Consider the following 23,742-nt stretch of genomic DNA (forward strand, 5'->3'; position numbering starts at 1 on the left):
GGAACCAGGTTGCACAAGCAGAAGAGAGGGCATGAAACTCCATTTGCACAAGAAGCAGGTGCACACATGAAATCATCATGCACATTCCGGTTTGGGCACTTGGTGCCAAAAAGGTTCACCATCACTGGGCTACTACATGCCCGGATCATCTTTGAAAATTTGTATTTGCTTTTCTATTCTATTAGCACTTACCTAAAAGGCAAACCCAACAACATTGACCCATTAATGCCGTTTTAATTGTTTTCATGTTTCGTTTGTATTCACATCTATGAAATTCCAGCGTTTACTCCATTTTCTGACCATATTAAATGTGAAAACCTAACGCTGATTTGGTTTTATACATGCATCCATTTCATTATTTTAAAAATAATTAAGTATGCTTAATGTTGTCTGGGTGGAGTAACGTGCACTATTTTAACCAAATTTCACTGATGCCAAAATACTGCTGTGTTTTAATTTTTTTAGTGCTTTATATTGGGAGGCTAGATATATTTTTAATTTTGTATCTGTTTATTGCAGAGTTATATAATCTTTGGAAACGGACTTCATTGGGAGGTAAGAGACTATCAATTTTAAGGGATTTTCTGTTTATGTATATTACTAAGAAGGTTTTTAAAGGTTTAAGCAAAATGTTCTTAAGTAATTTATTTCCAACATTTGTCAAGTGTATATATGACGTATAGAATGTGTATGGAGATTCTCAGTCATCCAGGAAATGTGCTTTTTGAAGAAGCAACTAGACTTTCTATTTTTTCTTTGAAGGCATTTCTCTTCTTATCCAAGAAGCTTCTTCGGCTCTGACTGGATGGTGGGGAATGGAAGGGTTTATATTCATGACAAATGACCAGCTGTGTGCAAGGAGTATAATTTCTTCTATTCCACATCATCCAGTCAGAGCTGACGAAACTTCTTGGATAAGAATCCAAACATCTTAAAAGAAAAATCAAAAAGTCCAGTTGCTTCTTGAAAAAGTACCTTTTTCAGCAAATAGTAAAATGTTGCAGAAATCATAGATTAAAACAAATTTTTTTACAATTTCCTAGATGAAATAGGGACAGTGGCATAGGATCAACAAGAATTTTTTCCTTCCTATAAGTGCTTATGGTTTTTCAGAGCATACATTTTGTATTAGAAATAATGATAGTCCTTATTATGCAAATATTGTGCTGTTGCTTATGTTGAAACTTGCCATTGTATTTTCTGTTACGAATCCCACTAGGAGAGGGGTGGCTGGCTGGGGAATTCTGGGAGTTGAAGTCCACAAGTCTTAAAGTTCCCAAGTTTGGACACCCCTGCACTAGGATATTTATATGAAAAATAAGAATGCATTTAAAAGGGTCGGCTTCCCGATTTTGGTTTGCCAGTATGGCAATAAGAAAGTGTTGCAAATAAAACTGAATTTCCTCACAGATTCTTGGCGGAAGGCAAGAGCAAGTATTCCATCAGAAGAGCCTAATCAGGCAAAAGCGAGAATGGATTGTCCCACCTTCCGAGATCTGGGAAGAGCGTGACAATTCCCAGAAGAACCCAATTGCTAAGGTAAGTCAGGCTTGAAAACAAATATGTCTTTTGTTTTGTCCTTAATAGCTTTCCTCAACTTGGACTGGAGTTGCAATCCTGTCAAGCATAGAAGCTGTCAGATTGAGTAAAACGGCCATATAATATCGGTTGTACAATTTTGCTTCATTACTGGAAAAAATCAAAATGGCAATAATTATTATTTAGTATAACTAAATTATAATACAGTAATCTTATTAAAGAGATTCAATGTATTTGCCATTTTCAAAAATTTTGACAAAATCGAGCTTAACTAAAAATGTTTTTGCCTACCTCTATGACAGTGTTGTCACTTGCCGAAAGCGTGCACGCCCCGCACCCATAATGCAATGTGTGTGCGACACCCCCCCTTGCACATCACTTCCTTGCACATGAGTGCATGACACACACACACACCCCATTTTGGACCTAGTAGGCATCCCTGCAGCCTCCTGGGAGCAAAAACAGGCTGCAGGAGGACCATGCCATATCCCCTGTGCCCCACTTGTGCTCCCCCCTGCCTTCTGCACATGCTCACGTGACTGCCCTGCCCCCTGAGAATGCACACACATCTCCCACATGCGCCCTGTGCATGCATGTCAGAGATCTGAAAATCAGCTGGCCGGTAGGAGGTGCATGCGCAGTGGAACCAAGCAGGGGCGACAGCTCGCATGCGCAGTGGAGCCAAGCAGGGGCGACAGCTCGCATGCTTGCAGTGAGGGCTCTGCATGCCACCAGTGCCATAGGTTCACCATCAAGGCTCTATGAGAATCAGAAATGTAATTATTTAGCTAGATTATTTATTTCATTTCATTATTAGCTAGATCCTGAATAGTAGATCACAAGAGAACATCAGTACATAGACAAATTTATACTATTTCATTTAAGACTCTCTGTTTTGCACATGCACAAAGGAGGCTCCATGAGATTCTTTGTGTTCTCCATTTAGTTTTGTGGGCAGCCATTATATATTTTCTACATGTAATGATCCATCTATTGGAGAATAAGCTGTGACTTTTGTTTCCTGGTTAGATCTATTGCATATAGTTTTAAATTTCTGCCTATCTCTTAAAGTATTGTATACTTTAAGTTTATAAAGGCTGGTTCATACAAACACTTAGCTTGGGTATGAAATTAAGTCATTTTTGATATTTGTATAATTTATTGATTTGGTAATTAAGTACTCCACATCCAGAGCAATGCAAAGCACTTCTTCCAGAAGATTTACATTCAGGTAATTGCTGGACCAACCTTGAAGTGAATAGATTGGGATGGTCCAGAGGAAAAACAAAGTTTTTCTCGGAATGTTACATTCCCAGAATAAAAAGTTTTGCACATCTTTACTTAAAGATTTATGTCATTTTAGTTTTCTTGATAATTATTTTTTTAAAGATTAAAACACATTTGTTTTCAGTTTCAGAGACAATAAATATTGTTTCTTCTCTCCTATTCCATATAGATTCGGTCTGACAAAGATGTTGAACCAGGAGAAATTATTACTTACACCATTTCTGGCCAAGGAGTCACAGAACCACCATATCATTTATTCGTGATTAATGGGAAAACTGGAGAATTGAACATAACAGGAATAGTCGATCGGGAACAAACACCAATGTTTCATGTAAGCAGATGAAAGTGATAGATTCATATCCGTTATCGGCTCTTGATTTTTTGTTTATAGAAATTTATTTTTCTTAATGAGCCAGCGGAAAAGAGTAAACAGCATCATTCAGGATAATTATTTATATTCTTCTATTAATTGAATGAATTGAATGAAATTAATCATGTGGACTTCTCATTAATATTCTTTCAGCTGAAAGGCTATGCCATGAATCAAAGAGGTGAAAATCTGGAAAGGCCACTGGATTTGCGGATTAAAGTTCGGGATATAAATGACAATAGCCCAGTGTTTTCACAAACAGGTTTTAGTGGTTCTGTTGAAGAATTGTGTGAAGTGGGTACGTTCTAGACAGTTATGTATGTTTTCATTCAGATTTAGCATTCATATTCTTTTCCCTATACAATTATTTTGAATCCATTCCTTCCCCCCTGTTGCCTCTGGGCCCTTGTCACAAATATTTGTGTAGTATTTTATTGATTAAATATTCTATTGATTAAAATATTACAATAGAGTAGAAATATCATAGACTTTTACTTTATAGTATTGTTGGGGTGGGATATTAGAAAATATAATTAAATACTTGTGAATCCATGTTTTATTGACAGCCAAAATATAAGGTCTAGGAGCCAAAAAAAATCTTGGTTTTAATTTTATGATAATTTCAAAATAGTCTGGATTAGAGACAACATGTACTTTACCCCATAACTTTGTTCTCCTTACTATGTAGTAATTAAAAAGGCAAAATATTGCAGTGAATTTGGGTAGAATCATAACAGTTTGATGTAAATTTCTGCTTAGGATAATTTTTTATGGTGATCACCACCTCTATTATTGGGATGGTATAAACATACCTTCCCTTTCCATGTATTTCGTGTGCCTATTCTGCCACTGAATATTTGTTTGGGTTTATATAATCTGCTTTTCATTTAGGAACTTGCAGTGATATGCATCACACCAACACTGGTAGTCCTCAACTTACAATAGTTCATTCCGTCACTATTCGAAGTTATGCTTATGACCATTTTTAAAAGCAGGATAGTTAGTGAGTGGTCAGGAAGAAAATGTGCATTCTTGGTTGTTGCTGTTTGATATACCCTTGTAAAATGCTTACTCTTCTTAGGTACTCTTGTGCTGAAGGTAAATGCAACTGATGCAGATGAGCCCAATACACTCAACTCCAAAATTGCTTTTAGGATTGTTTCCCAAGAACCTAATGACCCTAATGCATTTGTCATTAAGCAAGAAACAGGTGAAGTTAAGACAGCAACATTCCAGCTTGACAGAGAGGTACTTCCTTTCTCTCATCATATTCTTTCAAGGGTTTCTTATTTATCTAGTTTCTTATTGAGTTAGTAAAAGGATGGAAGATGCTAAGATTTCATGAACATTTCTTTATGAAACGAGAGGAGCAACCATTCTCCATTAATCCCCTTCTTCTCTTCCTGGCCCGGATTATCTTCCAGTTCCAAGGAACAGTTTTTCAGGAAGTTGGGAATGCTGCATGTAAAAGGAGAAATTGCAATTGCCTTCTTGGTCATTCCCAGTAAGCTAAATGTCACTCACTATCTTACCTTCAGTTTAAAAATAAATAATCTAAAGATATAGAAACTGTTAATAAGCCAATACATCATATTAGTACTGATAGTCCTTGACTTATAACCATTTGTTTAGTGACCACTCCAAGCTACAACAGTGCTTTAAAAAGTGATTGTGACAGTTGCACTGTTCTGGGGTCATGTGATTACCATTTGAAACTTCCCAGCCAACCTCTGACAAGCAAAGTCAATGCGGGAAGCCAGATTCGCTTAACGACTGCACGATTCACTTAACAATTGCAGTGATTTGCTTAACAATTGTGGCAAACAAAGATCATTTGTTGAGTCATAACTCACTTAATAACTGCCTTGCTTGTTTTCGGCTTTGTGTTTGTGTGAGTAAAGTGTGGTTGGAGCTGCCATCTTTCTTAAAACTTGGTGGGGGTGTGTGGAGTGCTGGCTTTGGTTCAGTAAGTGGATTGATTGGCTGTGTGCTTGTATCATGATTGTTTGATTGGTGCTGGCTGTGTGTCTGTTGTTGTTTTGTGTTGTAACGGCCTGGGTGGTGGGTGGGGCTCGTTTGTTGACTAGGGCTGGTTTCCAGATGTCTGGTAGTCTGTCATCACATTTATTCATGTTGTGGGAGTGTTTCTCTATTTTGATAGCTTCCATAATTATTCTCTTATTGAAGTGTTCAGTTTTGGAGATTAATTTGGTTCCTTCAAAATTAATTTCATGTCCTGTAGCTTTAAGGTGCTGGAAAATGGAGGAAGTTTTTTCTGTCCTATGTATGTTGCAGGGCAGATTTTGCATGGTATTTCGTACATACATAGGGCAGACTAATAGGAGAATAAATGCATGCATCGCAGAACACAAGAGCGCAGTAAGAAAAAAAGAAAAAAACTTCCTCCCTTTTCCAGCACCTTAAAGCTACAGGACATGAAATTAATTTTGAAGGAACCAAATTAATCTCCAAAACTGAACACTTCAACAAGAGAATAATTATGGAAGCTATCGAAATAGAGAAACACTCCCACAACACAAATAAATGTGATGATACCTCCCGCCTACCAGACATCTGGAAACCAGCCCTAGTCAACAAACGAGCCCCACCCACCACCCAGGCTGTTACAACGCAAAACAACAATGGACACACAGCCAGCACCAATCAGCACCAATCTACCAATCATGATACAACCACACAGCCAATCAATCCACTTACTGAAACAAAGCCAGCAGTCCACACCCACCCACCAAGATTTATAGAAAGATGGCAGCTCTGACCACGCTTTACTCACACAAACACGAAGCCGAAAACACCAGCCTGAAGATGGCAAGTGAGACCTCGCCGAAACGTTGCCAAGACAATCTCAATCTTACACGGGAAAAGACCCGAATTCAATAAGACCAGCATACCTACACCCGTGAAAATCTACAAAAACGTGTGTGTGTGTGTGTGTGTGTGTGTGTGTGTGTGTGTGTGTGTATGCATACACAAACATGCATAATCTAATATTGGTATATTTTTTCAAAACCTCATTTCATTTTGGCTGGATCTAGGCTCTTAGGAGCATACTGAATGTTTATGAAATATTTATACATAGTGGAGATGCAGTCTTTTATGATAGACTTGTATTGTCACTCTCCTGCAAAGTCTCAATATGGTTGAGAGCCTTTTTTTTATTTCGGATGCTTAGAAAAAGACAATGTCCTTATCTTATCTTGATACCCACAATGTATCAATGGCTTACACTTTTGCATCTTTGTTTCTCTGACCTTCTGCTTTCTAGTCTTCTGCTTTTTGCTACTGCGGTTCAGAATACTCCAATTACCTCCACTCTCAGGCACCATGATTTTCTCTGTGTGTTCTGGCAGAAAGTAGGAGGTGTTAAGTTTCTGCACTTCCCACCATAAGCTTCAAAAACAATGCGTGAGAAAAGTGTGGCCTCCAAATGTGGCCAGAAGTTACAGATACTGGTAGTTGTAATTCAGCAATCTCTGGGGTGATATTGGGTCCCACTCACTCTTTAAGGTTCCCCAGGTTGGGGGTACAATTCTTTTTGCAGCTATAGGGGATAGCATTCAACCTTTTGTTGTTTTTCTATATCCTAACTTTCATGCTATTTGACTATTCTGCAGCTACATAGTGGTTATTCCTTGGTTGTGGAAGCAAAAGACTGTGATTTAAAAGAATATGGGAATCGTCAAGTGACTACTGTACAGATCAAGATTCTGGATGTTAATGACAACATCCCTAAACTCAACAAGACTGTGGTGAGTAAAAAGTGTGCTTGCTATTATTTGTGCGGGTTTCTTCAATTATGATCAGAAAGATGTATCATTATAAAAGGCTTATTTATTTACAGTATGAAGGAAGTGTAAAGGAAAATATAGCTAATGTGGAAATCATGCGCCTGGACGTCTTTGATGCCGATGAACAATTTACTGATAACTGGCTGGCAAACTTTAGGATTGTATCTGGCAATGAAGGAGGCTACTTCCGTATAGAAACAGATTCACGAACCAACCAAGGAATTCTTACTCTGATTAAGGTTAGTGGATGGGGAGAGGCAGTATGCATGCCACATTGACCTCAATCCAGTGACAGTACCTAGCAAAAGAAGAGAACAGTGACAGCATACAGCACAATGGCACACTGATATGTTCTGTATGAGTATTTCTGCACAGATTCCTATCATCTCATTGTAACCACCTCTCTGCCCTGTTTCCATTATGATGAGATTTTATAGTATGGTAGAATGTTTTGCACATAAAACAGTTGCATTCTGCACGCCCACCTACAACACATACCCACAAAGAGCATCCATTAGTTCAGCTTCTCGTACTTCATAATAATTTTAAACAATTTGTTCTCTGTTCCACAAATTGCATTACAATCATTGTTTTACTTTAAAACTGTGGGATAATATAACATCAGGCTTTTTTTATAACCATTGTCAAGCTGAGTCAGTTAACAAGAGGTTGAGACATGCCCTGTTTTCGTATGCCCAAGAATGAGGGTGAATAAAGGTTCCTAACTCAATTGCTTGATGTATCTGTTTTGTTTTGTTTTTAATTCAAAGTTTTATTTCTTTTAAAACACAAATATTTCATCATTCCTCAATCAGTAAAACATTGAAGTACAATTTTTATATGCCCCTCCCTCCCTCCACCCCCCCAACCCCCCTCCTCCTTCCCCCCCCCCCGACTTCCCAGAACCCGTACACGGTATGGATTTTTAACAAACACAGTCTAAAATCTATTGAGAAAAAAGAAACAAAGAAATTAATGACATTCTGCATTGACCTTAGCTTCTTCTTGCTGAGCTAACTTTAAACAATTTAAATCATTTCTGATCTTAAGCATAGGCTAACTGGAATTCCTTGGTCCCGTATTTATTTTGTATATAGTCAATCCATTTTTTCCAGTCTCGTTTACATCTCTCATTTGAATGATCTTTAAGATATGCCGATATTTTAGCCATCTCGGCTAAATTTGTGACTTTCAATGTCCATTCTTGAGTTGTAGGCAAGTCTTCCTTCTTCCAGTATTGCGCCACCAACAGTCTTGCTGCCGTTATTAGGTGCAGAATCAAGTTAGTCTCTACCACTGTAAAGTCAGTACATATACCTAGTAAAAATAACTGAGGAGTAAACTTTATCCTTCTTTTAAAGATATTTTGCATAATCCACCATATTTTTATCCAAAATGCCTTAACCTTTTGGCAGGTCCACCATATATGATAATATGTAGCATCGAAAGAACCACACCTCCAACATTTAGGCTGTACATTCGGATACATAGAAGCCAGCTTTTTAGGATCTAAATGCCATCTATAGAACATCTTATAAAATTTTTCTCTCAGATTTTGAGCTTGTGTGAATTTCACATTTGTTACCCATATTCTTTCCCATGTATCCAACATTATTGGTTCTTCAATATTTTGAGCCCACTTTATCATACAATCTTTAACTAATTCTGTTTCCGAATCCATCTGTATTAGAACATTGTATATCCTCTTTATATGCATTAAGCCTTGATCTCTTATTTGTTTAAACAAATTATCTTCAGCTTGAATAAAACCAATTTTTTTATCTATTTTCCACCTGGCCTGTAATTGCCCATACTGGAACCATGTTTGAACTACCTTCTCCTCTTTTAATACCTCCAAAGATTTTAGTTGTAGTACCCCCCCTTTCCAAAATGAGAAGCTGTCTATAGGTAGTTCTATCCTGTTTTTGTGCTATGTTCATATTTTCAATTGTATGTCTAGGAATTGCCCACATGGGTATTTTGTCATTTAATTTATATTGTTATTTTTTCCAGACCCGCAGTAAAGCATTTCTTAAAATATGACTTTTAAACTTCCTATCCAATTTTTTGTTGAACAACAAGTAAGCATGCCAACCATATACCAGATCGTATCCCTTGATATTCAATATTCTATCATTAGTTAAATGAGTCCAATCACTAATTACAGATAGCGCCACTGCATCATAATATAATTTTAGGTTAGGTAATTTCAAGCCTCCTCTCTCCCGTGCATCTTGCATTATTTTCATCTTTACCCTCGGCTTCTTTCCTGCCCATACAAATTTGTTGATACCCTTCTGCCATTCTAAAAGATTCGCATCTTTTTTAAGTATAGGTAACATTTGAAAGAGAAATAAAAATTTTGGTAAGATGTTCATTTTCACTGCTGCTATCCTGCCCAGCAAAGATAAGTGCAATTTCTCCCATTTTTTTCATCTCTATCTGTATACTATGCCAAAGTGGTTCATAATTATGCTTATATAATTTCCCGTTTGAGGTTAAAATATTGACTCCAAGATATTTAACTTTTTTGACCACTTCACATCCTAGTGTCCCTCCTAGTTCTTCCTTTTGTTTAGTATTCATATTTATAGCCAATATTTTAGTTTTTCCTAAATTTATTTTAAAACCAGATACTTGACCATATTGATTAATCGTATTCATTAAAATCCTACTGGATTCTTGCGGTTGTTCCAATATTATGACCAAATCATCCGCAAAAGCGCGCACTCTGTATTCTTGCTGCCTAATCGTGATCCCTTTTAGACCATCCAAGCCCCGTATTTTATTCAACAATACTTCCAAAGTTATAAGAAACAATAGCGGGGACAAAGGACAGCCCTGTCTTGTACCTTTTCCAATTTGAAAGGAGTCTGTTAAACTTCCATTGACTATAATTTGTGCTGTTTGCTGTTGATATATTGCTTTAATTGACTGTAAAAAATTATCTCCTATCTGCATTTTTTGCAGTATCTTCAACAGAAATTGCCAATTAACTCGATCAAAGGCCTTCTCAGCATCCAGGAATATGAACGCAGCAGGGATCTGGTTGTTCTTTCCCAAATATTCTAATGCATTAATAATTAATCTGACATTACTTTTCATCTGTCTCCCCTGTATAAAACCTGTTTGGTCAGTGTGTATCAATTGTTGAATAACCAGCATTAACCTATTTGCTAGTATTTTAGTAAAAATTTTATAATCTACATTAAGTAATGAGATAGGTCTATAATTTTTTGGTTGGGTAGTATCTTGATCTTCTTTGGGTATCAAAGATATGAACGCTGTCTTCCAGGATGGAGGCACTTTATCTTCCGTTTGAATCTTATTAAATAATTCTCTAAGAGGTTCTACCATTTCTAACTGTAAATTTTTATAGTAAACCGCTGTCAAACCATCTGTACCTGGTGCTTTCCCTAACTTTAATTGCTTAATTACCTGCAAGATTTCCCCCGAGGTTATTGGTTGATTCAATTTTTGCCTGTGTTCTTCTCTAACTGAAGGTATTTTTTCTTTATCTAAATATTTGTCTATATCTAGACCATTAATTTTATCCTCTTTATACAATTCTGTAAAAAATTCCCAAAATACCTTTTGAATCTCTTCCTGTTGAAACACCTCCTTCCCTCTGTAAATCAGTTTAGATATATTTCGAGTTTTCCTTTTTTTCCTAATCTGATAAGCTAACCATCTGCCAGGTTTGTTTGCGTTACAAAAGGTATTGTGTTTTGCATATAATAAATTAGTAGCTACCTGGTCAGAGATCAACATGTCAAATTGAGATTTTAATATGGTGATAGCTTCCTTAAACTTTGTATCGCCTGGATTCATTGTTAACTCCAACTCTTTTCTGTTAATTTCCTCTTCCAGTTCTTTTCATTTTAACCCTTGTTTATATCTATGTGTTTTATTTATATTCATCAGCACTCCTCTCATATACGCTTTGCTTGCATCCCATACGAATTCCATAGATGTACCCTTATTCATATTCAAAACGAAATATTCTGATAACAATTTTTTACAATCATTAATATACTTTTCATATCTAAATAAGTTTTCATTCAATCTCCAAGACCTTCTTGCCTGCACTACCCTTCCCAATTCCATCCAAACTGGGTTATGGTCCGAAAGGACCCTAGCCGCAATCTTTGTCTTCTTGACCCTAGAAAGCAAATCATTAGTGATTAGTATAAAATCAATCCTTGAAAGGGATTGATGCCTATCAGAGAAGAAAGTGAAATCATGTTCCTCTGCATTTCTTTCTCGCCAAATATCTCTCAATTCAAAGTCATCCATGATGTCAAAAAAGGGTTTGGGTAACTTTGCTCACATCTTAGTATTTGGGCGAGAAGTGTCTACCTCTCTTAGTGTCTATCACTCCATTCCAATCACCCAATAGTATACAGGAACTATAGTCCCACTGTACTAATTTGGCATGAAGATTTCTGTAGAATCCATCTTGCTGTTGATTAGGGGCATAAATTCCCAAAAGTAATGTCTTTTTCCCTTCTAGGATTAGGTCTAAAGCAATATATCTTCCGAAGGGATCTGCTTCAATTAATTCAGCTTTCATGTCTTTTCTTAAGTATACAACTATACCATTCTTCTTTTCCATAGCAGAAGCTACAAAATGTTGACCAAGTTTTGAGTTAATCAAATATTTTTGATCAGTTGATTTGATATGAGTTTCTTGCAAACAAATTATGTCATTCTTAAACTGTTTGAGATAGTGAAATATTTTCTTTCTCTTCTGTGGGGAATTCAGTCCATTGACATTCCATGTTAAAATCTTAGTTGTCATCTTTGGTTGGCTGAAGCACTTTTAGAGCTTCCTGCATGTCCTGTTTAACCTTAGGCCTAGCTCCTCCCACTGCTTCCAGACTTGTTATTGTAGCTCCTTGATCGATGGCTGGTGATTGTTGATGTTGTTGCTTTTTAGCTTGTTTCTCCATTCGTCTAGTAATCATGCGTCCAGGTCTTTGTTCCATAACACCTTGCGCTTCTAGAAGAGAGAGATGCTCCATCTTATCTAGTGGTTGTGTAATTTGCTGTCTGTCCTGTCCTTCTTGTGGTCTTTCTCCAGGTCCAGATGATGCAGGATATCCAGCCTTCAAAATATTATGATAAAAATCTCGGGCTTTCCATACAGAGTTGAGGCGATATCTTTGCCTATCAAATGTAAATATAATGCCAAATGGTGTGTCCCATCTATACTGTATCTGACGATTTCTGAGTTCTTCAACTAAAAAAGCGTAGTCTCTCCTGGCTCTTAACATTTGAGGTGGTATCTCTTTCAAAACAATCACATCCTGACTGCCAATTTGAAGCTTAGTGTTATAAGACTCTTGTAGTACCATATTTCTAAGCTCTCTTGTAGTGAAGTATATAACGATGTCTCGAGGAAGTTGCTTCTGCTTTGCCACCCAAGAGTTAACGCAATAAACTTTGTCAATTTGCCAGTCAAGATTGGTCCCTGGTCTTCCCACCAAGTGGTCAAAGGCTTCTGATAGAATCTGTTTCAGGTTCTCCTGTTTCTCCTCACGCAGCCCCCTTACTCTTAATGCGAACTCCATTTGTCTATACTGTATCATAATAATTTTTCAGCATTTTCCACTTTTTGTTCCACCGCCTCTGTTTTCAATGTCAGGTTGGTATTGGCCTCATTAAGATACTCTAGACTATCTTCAATTCCGGAAACATGTTCTGTCAATACAGTTACAAGTCTCAGCATTTCATCTTTAATTTTAACAACCCTGGCATCGATTTTCTCATACAACTCCTGTTTAAGTCCTTTTATTTCACCTTTAATTTCCTCTTTTATTTCTTTTATTTCCTCTTTTCTCTCCTCTTTTCTCTCCTGTTTTATCTCCTCCTTAAGATCTCTAAGTTTATCTTCCATTTTAATTGTCTGTGCGTTAAGAGCCATACTTAGTTCATTCAAGAAGAATTCTTTCGTTAACAAATCCCCAGTAGGGAGCGGAGGCTGCAACCTTGTGGCAGGCACTGAGGATGGGCCCCTGGGAATAGAGGGCGACGGTTTCAAATTAGGATTTGGTTTTGAGGCCATTCCAAAATTTATCTCCCAGCAATTAATAAAACTCTGCTGTCTGACTATGCAGCTATAAGTAAAGACGCTGAATTTCTCCCTTTACTTTGAAATTTGAGGCTTGGCAAAACTTTCAGAAAGTAAGCATTGTAACAAGACACTTCAGCAGATTCATCACCATTTAAATTCCAGATAAGCAAGATTAATGAGAGAATGGAAGTCTTGTAAAAGTGAAACTAATTAGAAAGCTTCTGCTGGCCGATTGTAAAACAGGTGATAAGGACGCTCCTTTGAAATTTTAGAGTTCTGTAGCATTTAACAAAAAGTTTAAGAAAATAATCATTATTACCAGAGAGTCCCGCCTGCTTGGCGCCATCTTAAAAGCCTCTAAGTAAATAGATTTTCAGAGGAAGCTCTTGTAAAAAAACAAAAGGAGCTAAAATCTTGGTAAGCAATTAATTTCCACGTGGACGGATTCAACTCGTGATAAAATCAAATAAATCAAAGCTTTTTTTTTTGGCATGTTTATTTTTTATTTTTTATTACATAGACACCAATGGGAAAAGGAGAAGAAGAAAAAAGGGGGGGGGGAAACCCCATCATCACATACAATATGTCATTTGATCACAGGTGCATCCCTACTACGTTTATACATCCCATATCTCTCTGTTGTATATTTAATAAACACCACAATAAGCTAGGGTTTAAAAAGGGGGGGGGGAGGAGGGGGAAGTCAAAAAGGACAAAAAGGACAAAAAAGTCCAAAAAAGAAGGGAAAAAAAAATAAACCATCATCACATGCAGCATGTCGTTTGGTTACAGTTGTTTTAACATCTGCATCTTCAAATAATATTTACCGTCTCAGATATTTCATCTAATATAACTAAAGGCCTCATTTTCATTCTACAATATATATTCAGTTAACATTAGCATTATTTTCCCCCAGAAAGTATACTTCTATTCATTGTTAACCTTGCATTTCATACCTTCAAACAGAGATCTTATTCCTTCATTTTTCAACAAGGCGTCGCTGCCTATATATACCAGTTTTCATTTGTTCCCCCATTAGAATTGCTTTATCAGCAGCGAAATATATAAATCAAAGCTTTGAACTGAGGGAGGGAGACCTACTTTGTACCGCACAAGGCAGTTTGAAGTTCCCAGCACGGACGCCGTTCTGCTTTGGGCTGGCCCCCCTCTCTCTGCAGACACAAAAGCTGCAAAAATCAAAGGGCATTTGCCAGCAAAACTATTCTTCTTTCCTTCTTGCCTGAAGGATAAGAAAACCTGTTAAGACGTCAGATGAATGATCATCTAAACAGGTACGTAACCAGGAATTCGGGAACAGCTAATTTTTAAGCTGCCACCATCAGCAGGCTCCTCCCAGGAAGTCCTGGTTACGTACCTGTTTAGATGATCAGATGTATCTGTTTTTTAACATAGGATCTTGATATTTTGTGTCCTCTTCTGTGCCTCGATCTCCATTTGATACAGTGACATGAAAACTCAAGAGTCTCTTCTGCTCTCTTTTTTTATTGACAGGACTCTTGACTCTGAATGGATTTTCAAGGATATTTCATAGCATATAATATTGAAGTTGCAATAGTAACCTTCCATCAAGAGTCCAGAAAGATATGCAAGTGGGTAAATTGAAATTGCATTCTAAATTACGATTTTTTTTTCATTCTCTCTGCAGAAAATAAATTATGAAGAATTACAGACAATGGACTTGAAGATAGTAGTTTCTAACAAAGCAGCGTATCACAAATCAATTATCAGTCAAGTTTCCCAAGTAAAACCAATTTCCGTCAAAATTAATGTGGAAAATGTGAGGGAAGGCCCCGTATTTAAGCCCCAAACGTTAGTGATTAAGACAATGGAAACAATGAAAATAAACCAGATTATTGGAAGCTATCAAGCTTATGATGAAGACACTCAAAAAATAGCACAACGCATCACGTAAGACTTTTTGTGTGTTTGTTTGTTTGTTTATTAGTAAACTTACAGGCCTCTCAACTTCCAATGACTCTGGGCAGCTCACTACAGTCAAGGTTACTGTTCCTATGTGGTGTCAATATGCCAGACACATAAATTCACTATTGTCATGTTCCAACATTGCTCATCCTTTTGTTTATGCCGAAAAGAGAGATGCAATTTATGCCTTATACTTTCCAGTGCCTTTTGTTTTAAATGTGTTTTCAGTGACAGCTTTGGATAATAATAATATTGGCATGGTGCTCAAGAAACAACTTACATCTAAATACAAGTAAGACTACATTTCCGGAAGCACAGAGAGGAACCTGCCCCACTGTATATTGAGGGGGACTGTGTGGAGAGGGTTTCCTCTTTTAAATTCTAGGGAGTGCTTATTAGTCAAGATCTCACCTGCAAAAACAACACGCCTCTGGTGATTGGAGAGGCCCAACAGAGACTTCATTTCCTTAAAGTCCTGCGAAAAAATCAGGTGGAACAATGGCTGATGACCTCTTTCTATCGGTCCATCATAGAAAGTGTCCTCACATATTCCATTACAGTATGGTATGCTGGTTTAACAGCTGCGGACAGGAAGGCACTATAGAGAGTGATCAATTCGGTACCAGAAACCATTGGTTGCCTCTGACACCACTGGATGACATCGCCAGATCTCGCTGCTTTAGTAGAGTAAGGAAGATACTCAGAGATGATTCACACCCTGGTCAATGTCTCTTTGCACTACTACCATTGGGCAGAAGACACCAAAGTATATCCAGCAAACAAATAGGTTTAAATAGGTTTCTATCCTTGAGCTGTCAGACTTTTAAATTCAACCACAATCACTCATGCACACGCTAGTTTTTTTCTTTTTCTTTCTTTTTTTCGTTTCTGCTATAATTTTGCACCAATGAGGTTAAAACCAATTTCATTGTATTTAAGTACAATGACAATAAAGATTATACTTATACTTATAAACATTCAGTATCAATATGACGTAGGTATATGCATATTTATATGGCTTCCCAGAGTTGCTTCTTGTGAAATGGGTAGCTATATAAGTATGATTTGATAAATAAATACTGGAAACGTTGATGTTCACATGTCATCTTAAAGCATGGTTTTGCACATTGTTTGTTGAACAAACTATAATAGTGCAAAGGAACAATTCAGAAATGATTTATTGGGCCAACCTCTGATAGGTTTTCCAATTAAACTGTCCTTGTTATGTGGATTGGCCAGAGATTTGAACAGGGCACAACTAGAAATACACCAAGAATAAATGTATTAAAATGTGACTGTTATTTATTAACAATTATTTGACTGTTATTTATTAACTATGAATAGAAATATAGTATGTAGATGTATAAAAAGTTTTTATGTCTCTTAAGAAGTATATAATTTCCATATGTATGCTTGATCTCAGATTTGTATGTTCATTTTCACATATATTTAAATTTTACACAGGTATGCCAAAGGAAGCGATACTGCAAATTGGTTGATAATAGATGCTAAAACAGCTGAGATCAGACTACGTAAAGTCCTAGACTATGAATCACACTATGTCATCAATGGTACTTACACTGCAACAATTTTGGCCATAAGTACTGGTACGTAGTGAATATTTTTGTTGTACTTTATAATGGTTCTTAATTACCAAGAGTTGTAAGATCTGGTGGAATACACAATAAATAATTTAACTACATTTTTCTATTTTTTCTTGAAAAGTATCACCATGTCACTCATGCCAAATTCACATCAGTTCATTTTTATTAAATTCCAGAATCCACCAAAACTGCTTGCAATAGTTAGAAAGCAAGTAGGAGACTATATCTTTTAATGATCAATAGTACCCCGTATTCTTGTCTAGCTACTTGCAGAGAAATCAATGCTTAGAGTGATTTGCAGTATGAAATTTCTTCAAGCTTTCCATTTCTTTTATGAGCATTTTTTTCTTTCCATTCTTGGTGAATATGTAGATTTCTAAATAAATAAGTGCAGAAAATGATTGAGAAAAATATAAATGCCACTCTCCATCTATGCTGTGTCTCACGCCATCCAGTGTCCACAAAAGAGGCAAGGATGCTGGCAGAATAACTATTGTCTTACAAACAAGGCAGGTTTGGAGTTTATTGGTCATCTGCCACTGCGTTACCAGGTGAATCCCTTCCGTGAGGACCACAGCAGACTGGTTTTTCACATCATGCACAATCAGGATCACAATATTTTGCTTATTGGAACGCCAAGATATTTTCCTTTTGAATAAATCCATAATGCAGTCATATACCTTTTATGTTATGTGGAATATCTGGCACGTTCTTGGTACTAAGTGGATGCAGGAGCAGAGGCTGTAGTAAAGCTTGTGCATTATACAGTGAGAGCTACAAATCTAACACTGACCACAATCCAATCTGATTTTTGACTTATTGTCTGATTAACGACAGAGACTCAAGAGTAAAGTAACATTGCAGGTATGATTAGTCACTTAATAGCCACTTGAGTTTGCAACAACCCCCTCCCCCCCAAAAGCTACATACAATCCTGTTTCAAACCTACAGTGGCTGAAGTACCCATGCGGTCATTCACCCTTATGAATGTTAAGCAAAGTCCATTAAGGAACGCTGCCTCACTTAACGGGTGTCACCATTTGCAGGCTCCATTACAGTCAGTGGCAGATTAAGGCTCATTGGTGCCCTAAGCATTGACAAATCTTGGTGCCCCTCCTTTGTACATACTGTACAAATCTTCATTAGGTTTTTTTTCTTTCTCAACTTTGTGGTGCCCCCTTTGGGCCTGGTGCCCTAAGCACATGCTTAGTCTGCTTAATGGTTAATACACCACTGATTACAGTCATAGGTTGAAGACTACTTGTACAGCAGTGACCCCCAAAATGTTCATGGGTATGAATTGTATTTTACATTCAATTCAAATACATGCAAACTAACAAATTGTAAACTTCTCATAATTCAACCACCAAGTTCACATTTAAAATCTTGTGCGTGCTTAAAGAAAGGGACATGGTGGCTCAGTGGCTAAGACGCTGAGCTTGTCAATCAAAAAGGTCGGCAGTTCGAATCCCTAGCGCCGCGTAATGGAGGCAGCTCCCATTACTTGTCCCAACTTTTGCCAACCTAGCAGTTCAAAAGCATGTAAAAATACAAATAGAAAAATAGGAAACACCTTTGGTGGGACGGTAACAGCGTTCCGTGTGCCTTCGGCATTTAGTCATGTCGGCCACATGTTCACAGAGATGTCTTGGACAGTGATGGCTCTTTGGCTTTGAAATGGAGATGGGCACCGCCCCTTAGAGACAGGAACAATTAGCACATATGTGCAAGGAGAACCTTTACCTTACATGCTTAAAGAAGCAAACAAGTTTCCAATTAATCAGCAGTTTGTATAAAAATAGATATGCCTTCTGTGCTTTGCAGACTACCCTCCAAAAACAGCTACAGGTACCATCGTTATTCAGATTGAAGACAAGAATGATTACTGCCCAATTCTGGTGAATCAAAAAACAAATGTCTGTACTGATACAAAGTATATTAATATCACTGTTGAGGATCGAGATAGACATCCAAATGGTGGTCCTTTCACTTTCAAGATCATTGATGAACCTGAAAGAATATCAGACAAATGGAGAATTGGCCTGATAGTTGGTAAGTATAAGTCATGCCACATATTATAGAGATTGGAATAGCTCTGAAGCTACAGATTTTATGAGAGCAGAGCTTGTGGTTTGGTTTCTGCTTCAATTCTTGGTTTCAAGAATTAGCAGTCAAAGTCAGGGGAGAAATATGGTGCTGCTTCATTGTTGATTAGATCAGATTCAATTGCAAACAAGTGGAGGGATTGTTTCTAATATATATGAATGAAATGGGGTAACATGTTTAGCACCAGTTGCAAAATAAAATGGAAGTAGGCTTAGGGGAAGGGACGTGGTGTCTCAGTGCTAAGACGGTGATCTTGTCAATCAGAAAGGTCGGCAATTTAAATCCCTAGTACCACATAATGGAGTGAGCTCCCATTACTTGTCCAAGCTTCTGCCAACCTAGGAGTTCGAAAGCATGTAAAAATGCAAATAGAAAAAGAAAGACCATCTTGATGGAAAGGTAACAGTACTCCATGCACTTTTGGCATTTAGTCATGCCAGCCACATGACCATGGAGACGTCTTGGATAGCACTGGCTCTTTGGCTTTGAAACGGAGATGAGCATTGCCCCCTAGAGTCGGGAACGACTAGCACATATGTGTGAGGGAAACCTTTACCTTTAGGCTTAGGAGGGCAGCCCAAAACCTTCAAGCTCCACAGCTAGGAAATCTAAACTCCTCTTGATTAACTGAATTGCCTTAAATAGATTGAACTACCATCAATATATTGTGGCAGTGGGATTACCAAGTAATGTGTCAATGTCCTAGAAAATTCTTGCTTTGTTCAGAATTTGCAGTTTTCCAAAACATTGTGCAGTCGTGACAGACACTAGAAATATAGAATTGTCTCCTAATAAGAATGCTTTCTTTTAAAGGAGCCTCTCCTAATTTGGGTGTGTTTTAGATCAGCTCCCAGAATTCCTATCAATGGTCAGGAATCCCGGGAGTTAAAGTCTTGCAAGGTTGGGAAAGACTGCTTTAACTATCAGAATGGTAACCCTAAAAGTAGCAAGGCTTCTGATTTCATTCCTTTCCTTGCTGAACGTTGTTGTTTTTCTTCTTCCCTACAAAGGATCCAGAGCTCAGCTGATACTCGAGGATGTGACACCTGGCATATACAGAATTCCTCTTTTAATAAAAGATAAACAAGGTTTCAGCTGTCCTGACCAACAAGTACTGGAAGTGAACGTTTGTGATTGCAAGGATGGCACTGGTTGCCAGGGTAGAATTGTCAACTCCTCTGTTTTCCTGGGACCCGCTGCAGTTGCGCTCATGATCTTGGCATTGTTGCTGCTACTCAGTAAGCTTTTAACGTTATTTCATAATGTCTAGAACTGGGTGTCCAACCTGCTCTACTGTTGAGAGCAAGACTGTTCAACCTTGACAACTTTAAGACTTGGGGACTTCAACTCCCAGAATTCACCATGGTGACTCGGGAATTCTCAGAGTTAAAGGCCACAAGGAAGTTGCCAAGGTTGGACACCCCTGATCTAAAGGCATGATTGGCACTAAGCAGAACTCTGACACAAAGTCTCCTTCAGATGAGAGGTTGCAAATCGTTCACTTCATTTGAAAAAGAAAGACTGTAGACATTATCCAACCATAATTAATTTCTACTAAAATAATTTTTTTTAAGAAATTCAAATTTTTAATGTGTTGCATATAATGTGGAAGGAAACATTTAAAAGGGCATTAAAATATTAGGGGGGTTGGGTGTTTTTCTTCTTCTACCTGTCTGTTTAGGAGCTGGTATTCCACTTTCACTTTGCTTGTTGTTCAAATTTTCCTTGGCTTTCTTCTTAAGTTACTGGCAGTTAAGAAGCTTCCAAACTTCCATAGGTCAGGTTAGGGTAGAATGTGTTTAAGTATACATGTATATACACCAGTGATGGGATTCAAAAAATTTTACTGCTGGTTCTGTGGGCGTGGCTTGGTGGGCATGACATGGCTTGGTGGGTGTGGCAGAGGAAGGATATTGTAAAATCTCCATTCCCTCCACACTCCAGGGAAAAGTTACTGCACAATCCCCATTCCCCAGTCCCTCAGCTGGGACTCAGGAGGCAGAGAATAGATGGGAGTGGGGCCAGTCAGAGGTGGTATTTACCGGTTCTCTGAATTACTCAAAATTTCCGCTACCAGTGCTGAATACCACCTCTGATATACACACTCAGGCCTGACCTAATCTTGCTACTACTAAATATAAATATATTTACTTACTTTTTGAAAACATTAGGGCTTCAAGGTGCTTGTTTTTACACTTAGCAACATATTCTATATCTTACCCTTTTGGAACGTGTGCAAAGCTGAATATATAAAACTCACTTAAAAACAAGCAAGATAAAAAATAGAGGTTTTTTTCTGATAATAGTGCTTGATGTTCTGTTCTCATTGGAATGTTAAAAATTGTTGAATTGGTAGAAAAGAAAGATCAGGGTTGAGCTGGAAAGCTGCCTGTTTATCATGTGCCGAACTTGTTGATCAGAAAGGTTGGCAGTTCAGCAGTTCGAATCCCTCGTGCCACGTAACAGATGAGTTCCAGTTACTTGTCCCAGTTTCTGCCAACCTAGAAGTTCAAAAGCATATAAAAAATACAAGTAGAAAAACAGTAGTAAAAATCTTTGGTGGGTAGGTAATAGCGTTCCATGCACCTTCGGCGTTTAGTCATGCTGGCCACATGACCACAGAGACATCTTCGGACAGCACTGGCACTTCAGCTTTGAAACAGAGATGAGCACCACCCCCTAGAGTTGGGAATGACTAGCACATATGTGCAAAGGGAACCTTTACCTTTTAAGTGACCTATCTCTCCGGGAAATTGTAATAATTTTGTTCTGATTGTGAAATATTTGAGATGGATCAGATTGCAGATGCAGAAGACCTCAATATTTTTTCCCATAGCATTTGATCTTTGTTGCTTACTGTTGCACTGTATTCCTTTGCAGTCGTGCCTCTCTTACTGCTGGCCTGTGGCTTTGGGTCAGGCTTTGGATCAAGTGGTAGAAAAGGATTTGTAGCTATACCTGATAACAGTGAAGAAATGTTGCGTAACTGGAACAGTGAAGGAGCAGCACCTGAAAATAAGGTATATTGTATTTTGCCTTTTCTTTTCCTTACTTCAGTTTCCCATTCCTTGTGAACAGGAAGAGGAAATTAAAAGGATTAATACATCTAGGGCAGTTTTTTTCAAAGTCAGCATCTTTAAGATGTGTGGACTTCAATTCCCAGAATTCCTCAGCCAGCATCTTAAGGTTGCCAAGATTGAAAAACCTACTGAGCTAGAGCAATGTGAATTTCCCAGGCCTGCAGCCATAAATGTGTTGACCAAGTCCCATTTAAATCACTGGATTTAGATTGCAGCCATAATCACACTTATTGGGAACTCAAATCAAATCAACCTTACTGCTGAATCATGATGTATAAGAACGTCCTATTGGTTTCAGATCAACATATAAGCAGCATGTGAGAAAGTGATTCTCTCTTTTTTTCAGGAGTACCTTCAAAAAGGTGTGCTTTTCCAAAACAAAAATTCTTTCTGCTATTCTCCAAACATGGTTTTAGAAGGTGCTTGAGAGGAACACATAATATAGGGTATTCTTTAAGTGTTATTGGATGCACAAGGAATTTGTCTACAATGCGTAAGCTCTCAGTATACGTACATACAAGCAACAAAATAATAAATCATGAGATGCAATCATAAATCATAAAATGCAACCAATAAAGTGATAGTGATAAGATACCAACAGGAGTAAGTAATACCGCAGGAAAGATGTGAAGGATAATGGTAATACAGTTCTCCTGCACATTAGTAATACAATAATAAAATAGTAATACAGTCCTACATTGTAGCCACAGTTTAAAATCCTGAATTTCCTGCTGGTGTATTATAAACGTTTCCTGTTTCTCAGTGTAACAAGTACCAACCCATGTAAATATCAAATTCACCTAGCAATCCAGCAAAGCTATTTCTGTTATGATTTCAGTGCTGCTTCTTCAACGCCCATCTTTGCTTTTTAATTGTCACCTTTGATATTAGGCAATCCTGGACCTCCTTACTTCCTCCGGATCAGAAAAATATATGAGCAGTGGAGAAGTAGTCGTGGGAGCAGGAACAGCAGCAGCAGCAGCAGCAGCAGCAGGGAACAGCTTCTCCTGTACAATCAAGGAGCAGAACATGAGCAGCAACACGATCTCGAGATGGCGAGAAGACCGAGAAGCTCTTTTTTCTGAGGCAGAATTTATAAATGCCTCAGCCCCAGGGGCGGGCTTGACAGCAGGTGGGACAATGCTGCTAGGAGCTGGCAGAACTTTAGCCATGGATACTGGCATGATCATGAATGAAGAATTTTTACGGGGTTACTTCAATGAGGTAAGAGTCTACTTTTTGAATTAACTCTATTGATCAACACTTTCTATCCTTTGATGCTATATAGTCGCATGGATGTTATTAATCTTGTGGAATTTATCATTATAGATTTTGAGTATGTACTGTTGCAGGGAGAGGCGTCTTCTTTCCATTTGGGAAACTGTAAGCCAATTCCTGAGGGAGGCCAGCTGGATTCATTAAGAAATCTGTTTGGGAAGACAGAGAGAGGGTGGGGAAGGATGAGGAATGGGCTTGAAACATTCAGCCTGGCTTTGCATGCTTTTGAGGAAGTGGGGAGCAAGAGGATAATTAGGGCTGGTGGCGGCATTTCTTTCCCCTTTGTAGTGTAACTATTTTGCTGCATATGCTGGAGGACACTTTCATGGATTTTCAAAAGAGTTACAGTTCTCCATATTTCCAGAAAGCAATCAGTGTAACTATATCAGACACATACTGATATACACGAATATACAAATCCCAATATACAAATCCTGCCTCCATTGCCTTTGATTCATTTCTTTTTTATAACAATAACTTTAGTTGCAATTGTAACTGTCAGTATTTCTCCTAAAGATATATCAGTTGTTCATTTTTTCTCCCATATTGCCTTATTTCAAACAATCTTTAAAAGCCAATTTTTTTAAAAAAAATACAAACTGGGAACAAGAAGAAAAATATATACATGGTATATATTTATCAGTAGTCT

The 23,742-nt window shown here is 37.8% G+C and overlaps 1 protein-coding gene across 1 annotated transcript in view; it reads left to right on the top strand.

The window, feature by feature from the left end:
• The window catches only part of DSG2 (desmoglein 2), a 35,365-nt gene that overhangs the window by 7,344 nt on the left and 4,279 nt on the right, over window positions 1–23,742 (top strand). Inside the window, exons 2-14 of the mRNA XM_032222546.1 lie at window positions 520–555; window positions 1,411–1,539; window positions 2,996–3,157; window positions 3,350–3,494; window positions 4,278–4,444; window positions 6,832–6,966; window positions 7,059–7,244; window positions 14,748–15,010; window positions 16,490–16,632; window positions 18,454–18,681; window positions 19,746–19,973; window positions 21,616–21,755; window positions 22,707–23,039. Coding sequence (XP_032078437.1) covers window positions 520–555; window positions 1,411–1,539; window positions 2,996–3,157; window positions 3,350–3,494; window positions 4,278–4,444; window positions 6,832–6,966; window positions 7,059–7,244; window positions 14,748–15,010; window positions 16,490–16,632; window positions 18,454–18,681; window positions 19,746–19,973; window positions 21,616–21,755; window positions 22,707–23,039 — 2,295 coding nt within the window. The remainder of the gene's footprint in view (window positions 1–519; window positions 556–1,410; window positions 1,540–2,995; window positions 3,158–3,349; window positions 3,495–4,277; window positions 4,445–6,831; window positions 6,967–7,058; window positions 7,245–14,747; window positions 15,011–16,489; window positions 16,633–18,453; window positions 18,682–19,745; window positions 19,974–21,615; window positions 21,756–22,706; window positions 23,040–23,742) is intronic.

This window comes from Thamnophis elegans, chromosome 8, assembly GCF_009769535.1.
Source record: "Thamnophis elegans isolate rThaEle1 chromosome 8, rThaEle1.pri, whole genome shotgun sequence".
NCBI classification, from domain to species: domain Eukaryota; kingdom Metazoa; phylum Chordata; class Lepidosauria; order Squamata; family Colubridae; genus Thamnophis; species Thamnophis elegans.